The 11,239-nt window shown below is 57.0% G+C and overlaps 1 protein-coding gene across 1 annotated transcript in view; it reads left to right on the plus strand.

Annotated features, from left to right (window-relative positions):
* Positions 1-722: 722 nt before the first annotated feature.
* The window catches only part of THOP1 (thimet oligopeptidase 1), a gene marked incomplete at its 5' end in the record, with an annotated part of 24,635 nt that continues 14,118 nt past the window's right edge, over positions 723-11,239 (plus strand). The window contains 4 exons of the mRNA XM_021715290.1: positions 723-789; positions 3,293-3,505; positions 6,073-6,221; positions 8,891-8,998. Of these exons, the coding sequence (XP_021570965.1) occupies positions 723-789; positions 3,293-3,505; positions 6,073-6,221; positions 8,891-8,998 (537 nt within the window). The remainder of the gene's footprint in view (positions 790-3,292; positions 3,506-6,072; positions 6,222-8,890; positions 8,999-11,239) is intronic.

The raw sequence follows: 11,239 nt of genomic DNA on the forward strand, positions 1-11,239 counted from the left end.
GGGGCGGGGGGGGGGGCTGGTGGGCGGAGTCGCCCCGCTCGTCTGCCAAATGAATGAACGCGGGTTTGCGGCGCTTCATTCATTCCGCGAACTTGATGGCGCGTCCCCTGCAAGACGGGTCGGACCCCGGGGACTCTAGGGACCTCGGTCCCCGTCCGCCCAGAGATCCAGAGCCGGAGACAGACATTCAACGAGCCAATAAGTCGGCGAGGGCTCAGATGGGGTCGGGGCGCGGAGCAGATATGCACCAACAAGGCAATCGCAGGCAGCCTTCCTTAGAGATAAGGGTGGTCCTAGGGGGCTTCCTGGAGGAGGTGAGCCTAGACTTGATGGCGAGAAGCAGGCGTCCTGCCAAGACCGGGGAGAGGGGCCTCCCAGGTAGGAAAACCTCAGGGCAAAGGCAGGGACGTGTTTGTTGAACACAGGGTTTGGCTAGAACAGTCAGCTAGGGACCCCATTCTTTAAGGATCTCAAATGAGCGCTTTGGAAGGGTTTTTCTTTTTCTTTTTCTATTTTTTTTTTGGAGTCAGAGTCTCCCTCAGTCGTCCAGGCCGGAGTGCAGTGGCACAATCATAACTCACTGCGGTCTCCAACTCCTAGGCTCAAGTGATCCTCCCAGGCTGTAATCCCAGCTGGGATTACGGGCCACGGACCACCACCACGGCCGGCTAATTTTTTAATTTTTTGTAGAGACAGGGTGGGTCTCGCTGTGTTGCCCAAGCTGGTCTCGAACTCCTGGCCTCAAGCGATCCTCCCGCCTCGACCTCCCAAAGTGCTGGGATGACAGTCGTGAGCCACCGCGCTGGACCAGGAGAGTTTTGATGAGGGGAGCAGTGTGACCCGTGTACTGTGTTTTAGGTAATAACTCCGGTTTTGTGGCACCTCCTTGCTGGCACCCTTGATTTTTTTCTCACCCACCAGGTCTTTGTCGGCCCATTGCAATGAGGATGATCATCGTAATGATGATAATTAGGATTGTTTGGGCCTCAGGAAGGCAGGAATGTTGTCTGCCCTGTTTGCTGCTGGATTGTAGGCTCAGAGGCTCCGCACAGAGTAGCAGTCAGTAAACATTTACAGAACAAATTGACCGACCACAGGTTTTTCCAGTCCCGGTTCCTCCAGGAGAACTTTCCAACCGTTCCAGCCCCCGTGGATCTCCAACCTTCTGAGCTCCCAAAGCCCCGATTTCCCACGAGACTAAATACAGAGACTAAATACAGATCCGCAGTCCCTCTTTTTTGCAGTTGTGAAGTCCAGATTCTCTGTAAACAGAAAGATGTGCCTTGAGTTCGCAGCAAGTTCACTTGGCTGGCAAGTCTGACAGAGAGCCTTTTTCCTGCTCAGTGTATACTGGTGGCTTTCAGCTGGGTGATTCTGCCCCCCAGGGGACACTGGCAGCATCTGGGGACATCTGTGGTTGTCACAATTTGGGGAGGTGCACCTGGCATGGAGAGGGTGGAGGCCAGGGACGCCATTCACACCCTGCAGTGCCCGGGACAGTCCCCCCCGCAAAGGACGATCTGACCCCAATGTCTGCAGTGTTGGAGGGGAGAAACCCTGGCATACATTCTTGCATTTCACTGCAGAAAGAGTCATTTGGTGACAGGTGCTGCCCCAGCCTCCCAGATGTTACAAAACAAGTGGCATGTTTACTGCATTATTTCTCTAAAATAAGGGGAGATTCTGAGTATAGACCATCCTGGCCTCTAGTGCTTCTGGGTTGGGAACTGTGGTCTCAGGACAGTTGCTGCTTGCAAACATTCTCACGGTATCAGGACGCAGCCATTCAGCTCTTGTTTCTGCTTGAATTTGCAGTCTGTGCTCTGCACCCTGTGTTATTCCCACTTCACAGATGGGAGACCTGAGGTCTGGAGGGGTGGACATTTCTTGCCAGTATCCCACAGCCAGCAAGCGGCAGAGGTCGGGCTCAAGCCTGGGCAGGCAGATTTCACTCTCTGAATTCTGAAGCAGTGTGTTGTACCCATCCCCGCTTTTGTGGGTATCTGGTTGTTGGCCCTGGCCTCTTCCTGTGTGTGTCCCAGGCTCTACCTGGCGCTCAGGAGCCAATCCAGACCCTTCCTCATGGTCTACACCCGAGGCTGGCAGACTATGGCCTGCCCACGAGCTAAAAATGATTTCTGGATGGGAGAGACCATGGGTGGCCGTGAAACCTGGACTGTTTGGCCCTTGATAGAACCACTTGGTGCATCCCGGTCTACACTGTTGGGACTCTGCTGGGTCCTGCACGGTCAGGTGTTGCCAGGCACTTGTGCCCACTCCCGTGCCCGCGCCGACTCCTCCAGAAGCTGCCCTTCCTGCCTCTGGGCTGCGGGAACTCCCTTGCTAATTATCATCCTTTCCGTCCCTGGAGCTGTGGGACAGGCCCCTGATTATACTCCATGGCACCCTTGAAGCTCAGGCGGCCACACTGTCCTGAATTGCCGGTTGAGTTTGCAGATCGAGGCTGCGTGCCCCTGCCCGGCGGGGAGTGTGGAATCGGCAGGATGAAGGAGGGGCTGCTCTGGAACCCCACCGTGCCTCACCGTCCCTTCTGGGGCAGGTGGTCCCAGACACCCCCTCTTTGTGAACACTGAGGCTGCAGGCTGCTCTGGCTGGATTCATGCCTGGCATCTCTCCTTTGGGGTAGGGTGTCTTTAACAGCAAGATTTGGGCCAACCCGGGCTCGGTGGCTCAGCCTGTCATCCCGCGCCTTTGGGAGGCCGAGGTGAGTGGATTGCCTGAGCCCGTGGGTTCGAGACCCGCCTGGGCAGCGAGACCTCATCTCTACAATAAATCAAAAAATCAGCCGGGCGTGGTAGCGCGTGCCTGTAATTCCGGCTACTCGGAAGGCTGAGGCGGAAGGATCGCCGGAGCCCAGCAGGCGAGGCTGCGGTGGCCGGGAGCAGCCATTGCACTCCAGTCTGGGCAACAGAGTGAGACTCTGACTCAATAAAAAAAAAAAAGATTTGGGCCAGATCGTTCTCTGGGGGGGGCAACCCGGGCCCTGCAGGTGTTGAGCGGCATCCTTGGCCTCCACCCCCTCTGTGCCGGGAGCACCCCAGTCGTGATACCACACCTGTGCCCAGCCACTCCCCAGTGCCCCGGAGGAGGTTGGGGACAGAACCACCTCCTGCCCCAGAGGACTGGCCAGTCTTGGCTCCCCATGAGACCCCACGATGCCCTTTCTAGAAGGGACGTAGGCAGTTCTCCTCTCTCTACCCCCAGAGCGTTCGCCCCGATGCTGGACCTCATGCAGCCACACTCAGCCCTGGCTTCTGTCTTCTCTTTCCAGCGTGTGCCGGTGACGTCCTGGACGCGCCCTCCCCATGCTCCGTGGTGAACCACCTGCGGTGGGACCTGGGTGCCCAGCAGATCGAGGAGTGCACCCGGGAGCTCATCCAGCAGACCAAGTGTGTGTACGACCGGGTGGGCTCCCAGGCCTTCGAGGACGTATCCTACGAGAGCACACTCAAGGCGCTGGCCGACGTAGAGGTCACCTATACAGGTGAGCAGGCCAGGGGCTGGGCATGGGCCCAGGGAGGCTGCACAGCAGGTCGGGGCAGCCTGGGCTGGGAAACCGGTTCAGAGCCCGTCGCTGACTGTCTCGAGGAGCCTGACCTGGAGCCTAGGGCCGCACCACCTCGTCTTTGGGCGGTGGCAACGGGTGGACACACGGCCTGTGTAGGTGTCCGGCAGGGGCCATCCTCGGAGGCCTCCAGGAGAGGCCGGGCCCGCCCCGCGCTGTCCTACTTTGCCACCGAGCCGTTCAGAGTGGCCAGGGCCTGCGTCACCTGGGAGCCCGAGTCCAAGCAGCACCCCTTTCCCGTGCCCACTCGGGGGGCAGCCTCGACACCTGAGGCCCTTCTCTCCTCCCGTCCAGAGGGTCTTAGCTTTCTCTCTGGACAGCCGAGCTGGGCCCCTGGGGTCCCCTCCTCCCACCCGCCTCCTGGCCTCGCTGCGCAGCTGGCCTCCCTTCTTCTCCGTGGTTCCTCTGCTAGCTGAGCAGTAGACGGTCAGAGGGACCCACAGCCCTCCATGTTGTGACTGGTGGCTTTCACGCTGGCCCAGACACCCAGAGGGTCTCAGTGGAGAGCCCTGAGCAGGGACACTTTCAGCCTTCAACATGAGCAAAAGGCATCTTGTCTGGGGACCGTGAAGGATCTTTGCGTACAAGTCCAGGGCTTTCCATGTGTCCCCGAGGTGTCGCCAGGATGCGCTGGCCAACCTCGGCCTAAGCCGTCCAGAGGATTTACCGTTGCTGAGGGGTGGCCGGCATGCTGGGGCCAGGGTGAGGGCTGCCTCTCAGGCCTGCAGCCCCAGCTTTGAATCTTGGCTCTGCTTCTCCCCCATGTCGGCTTCGGGCAGGTGCCCAGCCCCGCCTCAGTTTTCCCCCCTTCCGCCAAGCGGTGGCTCCTTCCCGCCCTTGACTTTCTTGCGGGAGTCTCACAAGGCTCAGGTGACACTAATTCCATCTCCTCGAGGATGACTGTGCCAGGCGTCACTTAGTCTCCCCACCTCGCCTTCTGCTGTGGCCTTTTATTTCCTTCTCCACACAGCAGAAAGAGAAAATTTCTTTATTTTTATCTTTTCAAAAGTTCTTTTTTTAAGAGACAAGAACTACTCTGCTGCCCAAGCTGGTGGGCAGTAGTGCAATCATAGCTCACTGCAGCCTTAACCTCCTAGGCACAGACAGTTCTCCTGCCTCTGCCTCCTAAGTAGCTGGGACTACAGGTGTGTGCCACCACGCCCGGCTAATTTTTTACTTTTTGTAGAGACAAGGTCTCACTGTGTTGCCCAGGCTGGTCTCAAACTCCTGGCCTCAAGCAATCCTCTGGCCTCAGCCTCCCTAAGTGCTAGGATGACAGGCATGAGCCACCATGCCTGGCCAAAGCAATTTTAGGGAAAACTAAAATCAGTCCTGGCATTCCCCTTTTAAAGCCCCTCTCTGCCCTCAGGGTGACAGCTCTGTCCTTGGCATGGCCCTAGGTGCCCTATGCTGTCTGTGCCCAGCCACACGACCTGCCTGTACCTCCTGGAGCCTGGCATGCTCCCTCTGGTCTTCCCACCCGGTTCAGGATGCTCCTCGCCTTCTCTCTGCTGAATGTTGTGCTTTTCTCTGGTCTCAGACTAGGCCCACTTGGCCTGGGAGGCCCTCCTGTTCCGCTGTCTTGGGCCAGCTGCCTGGAGGAGCCCGTGCGCTTCCATCCTGACACGCGGTGCCACTGCCCTTGCTTGCTTACTCGCTGGTCTGAAGCCCCGCCCTGGCCCTTTCATCACGCCCAAAGGAAACTCTATACCCTTTAGTGCTCGCTCCCCACTCCCTCCCCAGCCCCTGGCACCCACAAATCCACGTCCCGTCCCTGTGGACTGGTCTGTTCTGGACATTGCGCCGAAATGGAGTCACGCACCGTGTGTCCTCCTGTGCCTGGGTCTCACTGAGCGTGACGTCCTCAAGGTCCCTCCACACCGTGGCCTGGTGTCAGGGCCTCCTTCCTGTTCGTGGCTGGGCCGTGTTCCGCGTGTGGATGGATCACAGCTTGTCAGTCCATTCGTCAGTTTATGTCACCTGCCTGGTTCCCACCTTTCGGTGGTTGTCAGTCATGCTGATGTGGGTGCGCGTGTGGACGTGTGTTCCTTCTGGCCAGATGCCCGGCAGTGGACTTGCAGGGTCACGGGGTGACTCATTTCAAAGCTTCCGCTCTTTGCTCATTTCAAAGCCATCAGCACATCCTCTACTTCACAGAAAGGGCAGAAACACTGTGGAAATTGCACAGTGGTTTGTGCACTTAAAACACAGCCAACACCAGCCGTGGCTGTCTTTCTAGAATGGAGTTCCATCAGCCTCTGTCTCGTCATGCCAGGTCTCCCTCGGCTTGAAGTGTCATGAGTTGGACCCGTTTGTTGGGACTGTGAGAGCCCCGAGGACACGGGCGACTGCTCCTTGGCTCTGTCCCAGTGCCCAGCCAAGCCTGGCATGGCGATCATCCACCATCCACGGCCTGGGTAGGGATGGCTTGCCAGGAGTACCCAGGCCTGTCATCATGCCTGTCTCCGCTGTCTCCTTCGTTTCAGTTCAGAGGAACATCCTTGACTTCCCCCAGCATGTCTCTCCCTCCAAGGACGTCCGGACGGCCAGCACGGAGGCCGACAAGAAGCTGTCTGAGTTTGACGTCGAGATGAGCATGCGGCAGGATGTGTACCAGAGGGTCGTGTGGCTCCAGGTGAGTGGGCCGGCGTCGCGTGGCCGGCGGGCACAGTGCAGGGCTGGGGGGAGGCGGCAGCCCAGCGGGGCTGGGGTCCTCTGACCAGGCGCCAGGGCTCAAGCGCTCAGGACGGGCACCCTGCGCTCCAGGTGCTAAGAGCTGTCGAGACGAGAACGCGCCGGAAGTGATAGTGGTGATGGTTGCACAGCCAGGTGGCCGTGCTCGAGGCCGTTGAATCCGATGCTTAGAATGGCTGAAGAGGTCAACAGAGCGTTGTGTGTATTTTATTGCCTTTTATTTTTCTAAATCATGAAAGTTGACAAAGGCAGGTGGAGAGAAACAACCGCGTAGAAAACACCTGAGCTCCCCGGTCCTCCCGCACACGCACTACCCAGCCATCCCGGGTGCTGCGTAAACATCCTGTCCCCACACGAGGTCCCCGTGACACGTGCCTCCCTGTCTGCCTCCCTGGACGCCCTCCCAGCACACCAGCGGGGTCTTTGCTGTTGCCTTGCGTAATCCAAAGAGGGCCCTGGAACAGTGTGTGTCCCTGCAACAGCAGGACAACACAGCCCTTGTGCTGCAATACAAACACAGGTCAGGGGTGCCTGGTTTTTTTTTTTTAATTGAGTCCTGGTCTCGCTCTGTCACCCAGGCTGGTGTGCAGTGGTGTGATTATAACTCACTGCACCCTTGAACTTTCAGGCTCAAGCAGTTCTCTTGCCTCGGCCTCCAAAGTAGCTGGGACTACAGGTGCACACCACACCAGGCTAATTTAAATAATTTTTGTGCAGAGATGAGATCTTGCTGTTGCCCAGGCTGGTCTTGAACTCCTGACCACCAACCATCCTCTTGTCTCAGCCTCCAAAAGCACTGGGATCCCAGGCATGAGCCACTGTGCCTGGGCTTAATTGAAATGTCTATTATGACAGTCATATGTTCACATGCAGTTTTAAGAAATAACAGAGTGCACCTTTGCACACTTGCCCAGTTTCCCTAGTGGTGACATTTTACAAAACTATAGTATAATCTCATACTCAGAGTACTGATTTTGGCAGGGTCTCACAAATCGTGTTCCTGCCTTCACTGTCGCCCTGGGAAGGAACTCATGTCAGCTGGGCCTCTTCTAAACAAAACAAGTGTTGGTGCACAGGTTTTGTGTGAACCCAGTTCACCATTTCTCTGAACGCCCAGGGGATCAGTTGCTGAACCATATGGTAGTTGGGGGCTGGGTGCAGTGGCACACACCTGTACTTCCAGCACTTTGGGAGGCTGAGACAGGAAGATTACTTGAGCCCAGGCGTTTGAGACCAGCCTGGGTAACATGGCGAGACGTCGCCTCTACAAAAAATTTTAAAAATTAGCTGGGCATGGTGGCACACACCTGTAGTCCCAGCTACTCAGGAGGCTGAGGGGGAAGGATCACCTGAGCCCAGGAGGTCAAGGCTGCCATGAGCCATGATTGTGCCACTGACTCCCCAGCCTGGACAACGGAGTGAGACCCCCCTACTCAAGAAAGAAAAAATTATATGGTATGATAATTTTTTTTTTGAGTTGAAGTCTTGCTCTGTCGCCCAGGCTGGAGTCTCGCTCTGTCGCCCAGGCTGGAGTGCGGTGGCATGCTCACGGCCACCCCAGCGTCGACCTGCTGGACTCCGGCGATCCTTCTACCTCAGCCTTGCAAGTAGCTGGAACCATAGGCATGCGCTATCATGCCTGGCTAATTTTTGATTTATTGTAGAGACCAGATCTCACCAAGTTGCCTGGGCTGGTCTCAAACTAGCGGGCTCAGGCAATCCACTTGCCTTGGCTTCCCAAAGTGCTGGGATTACAGGCTGAGCCACCGAGCCTGGTGAATGATGTATTTTTTTAAGAAAATATTCTTTAGGCCGGGTGCAGTGGCTCATGCCTATAATCCCAGGACTTTGGGAGACTGAGGTGAGAGGATTGCCTGAGCCCATGGGTTCAAGACCAGCCTGGGCAACTTGGTCAGACCTCCTCTCTACAATAAATAAAAAAATTAGCTGGACATGGTGGTGCATGCCTGTAGTTCCAGCTACCTAGAAGACTGAGATGGAAGGATCGCCTGAACCCAGCAGGTAGAGGCTGCGTTGACCGGGAGCGTGACTCTGCATTCTAGCTTGGGTGTCAGTGAGACTCCAACTCAAAAAATATATGTGTGTGTGTGTGCGTGTGTGTGTGTGTGTGTATTCTTTATTACTTAATTTGTAATTTTAGCTTAGCTTGTTTTTTTTGAGTCAGGGTCTTGCTTTGTGGCCCAGGCTGGAGTGCAAATTCATAGTCACGGCTCACTGCAACCTTGAACACCTGTGCTCAACCGATCCTCCCATCTCGGCCTCCCAAAGTGCTGGCACTACAGGCACGTGGCACTATGCCTAGCTCATTTTTTAAATTGTTTGTAGATTTGAGTCCTTGCAGTATTGCCCAGGCGGCCTTGAACTCCTGGCCTCAAGCAATTCTTTTGCCTAGGTCTCCCAAAGTGCTGTGATTACAGCCATGAGCCTGGCCAGGGTGACCAAGTTTTAAAGAAGCTTGTGGCTCTCTGGAGCAGCTGTGCATGTCCCGTGCCCACGGGGACCTCTGAGGGATCCGTTTCTCTACACCGTGGCCAGCGTTTGGCACCGTCCCTGCCTTCCGCATGCAGTGTCGCTGTTTGCTTTTTACAGGAGAAGGTGCAGAAGGACTCGCTGAGGCCCGAGGCTGCACGCTACCTGGAGCGACTGCTCAAACTGGGCCGGAGGAACGGGCTGCACCTCCCCCAGGAGACACAAGAGGTGAGCACTGGGCCAGGTCTTCGTGGGTGGGCTCCCTGGTCCCCACCTCGGGAGCACGCTTTGTTCAGGGCCGAGCCCTGGCCCACTGTCCGTCTCTCTGCTGCCCGAGGACCTGAACTTGGGAAGGCAGGTCTGTCTGAAGTGGGCTACTCTTGGGTCAGAGGGTGCTTCCAAGCCACAGGGCTCCCTCAGCCTTTTCACCCGGTGGGTCCGTCCTCCCTATGGCTTCCCGTGATGTGTCTCCCATTTTCCAGCCAGTAACCGGGGCTGGGGGAGGGTGAGGCCCCCCCCGGGTCCCATGTTAGTAAGTGATGGTGTCGTGTCCGGGCTTGTTACCCACTCCCGCTCCTCTGTATCGTGCCAGGCGGCCCAAGTTCCCAACAGTCGCACACCCTTGGCCCCATGTCCCCAGGGCCTGGACCTTCTGGAAGGCCGTGCTCTGCATGTTCTGTTTTATCAAGGCAGGCCTCTGGCCAGGCCCGTGTTTCCTGTCTCTTGCCCCGGTCATGGCCCCCAGGAAACCAGGGCGAGGGAGGGACTGGCAGGTGGCTGAGGCTGTCTCTCCTGAGACGTGGGGCTGCCGGGTCTCTGACAGCACAGGCAGGCTGGCGCCTGTCTCTGCCTCTGGTAAGCTGTGAGACCCGGTCATGCCGGGCCTGGCTCCCTGCTCCTCACCAGTGAGCACAGAGGGTCAGAGCGCCAGCTCAGAGCCTTGGCTCACCTGCCCGGTGGGAGGGTCCCCATGGCCTCTGGACAGGTGGCACAAGGGATGGAGGCCACACAGCCTCTTTATGAGGATCGGGGGCCCGGTGAGGGAACCGCTGTGTCCTCTACCCACCGCTGGCCGTCCCTGGCGTGGGTTGGTGTGAGAACCGCCCCGTTGTCTCAAGGGTCATGTGAGTTCATCTGCTTGGCACTTGGAACACAGCACAGGTGTCAGTTGTGGCCTGTTTGGAAACCGACGCTTTGTGAGGCCAACAGCAGGGGAGATGTCGGTCATAGTTCCCAAGAAGAGGGTGTGGGCCATGTGGGTGTGGGAGGAACCAGGGGTCAGGAGACGAGCTCTGGGCAGGAGCCTTCACCGTGTCCTGTGAGCAGAAGTGGGCAAAGCAGGGGAGTGGGCTTAGGACCAGTGGCTGAACCGTTTCAGCAGGTCCTGTGTAGGGGCCCCACATCTCATCCTGAGTCGAGGAGCAGAAAATAAAAGACACGATAAACACAGGTCCCAGGCCTGTAGCCAGAGCCCTGAGGCTGTCACTGTTAAGACACTGGTAAAAGTGGAATTAAATTCCGTCTCAGTACTGTGGGGCTCACATGTCCAAAGACGGATCCTGGCGCAGGTCAGTGGTGGGGTCTCCATTCAGCCGTGGCTGGCAAGAATCACAGCCATTTTTATTTTATTTTATTTATTTTTTATTTTTTTATTTTTTGAGTTGGAGTCTCACTCTGTCACCCAGACTGGAGTGCAGTGGCCACTCCCGGCCATCGCGGCCTTGACCTGCTGGGCTCCGGCGATCCTTCCGCCTCCGCCTTCTGAGTAGCCAGAATTACAGGCAAGCGCTACCACGCCCGGCTGATTTTTTTTGATTTATTGTAGAGGTGAGGTCTCGCCAAGTTGCACAGGTGGGTCTCGAACCCGCGAGCTGAGGCAATCCGCTCACCTCAGCCTCCCAAAGGCGCGGGATTATAGGCTGAGCCACCGAGCCTGGCTTCACAGTCATTTTTAAAACACCCTTGGCTCATTGCAAGCCCAGCACACTGGGTTGTGTGCGCTGTAGAAACCACACAAACTGTCCCTTGAGGACTGGCCTCAAGGGAGCAGAGGCAGCCCCATGTGGTAGGGGAGGAGCCCCAGGTAAGGCGTTTGGCCCAGACCCCAGCGCCCAGAGATTCTAGCATGTTCACCCATGTTCTTAGGGCTGCTGATTTTTTTGCTTTTTTACTTTATTTGTTTGTTTTTGAGTTGGAATCTCACTCCATCACCCAGGCTGGAGGGCAGTGGCACGCTCACGGCCACCCCAGTGTCGACCTACTAGGCTCCAGCGATCTTTCCACCTCAGCCTTCCAAGTAGCCAGAACTATAGGCGTGCGCTACCACGCCCGGCTAATTTATTTTTATTTTATTGTAGAGACGAGGTCTCGCTAAGTTGACCGGGCTGGTCTCGAACTCATGGGCTCAGGCAATCCACGTGCCTTGGCCTCCTAACGTCCTGGGATTACAGGCTGAGCCACCAAGCCCAG

The sequence above is a fragment of the Carlito syrichta genome, unplaced genomic scaffold (assembly GCF_000164805.1).
Source record: "Carlito syrichta isolate Samal-C Ts95f unplaced genomic scaffold, Tarsius_syrichta-2.0.1 Scaffold306953, whole genome shotgun sequence".
NCBI lineage: Eukaryota > Metazoa > Chordata > Mammalia > Primates > Tarsiidae > Carlito > Carlito syrichta.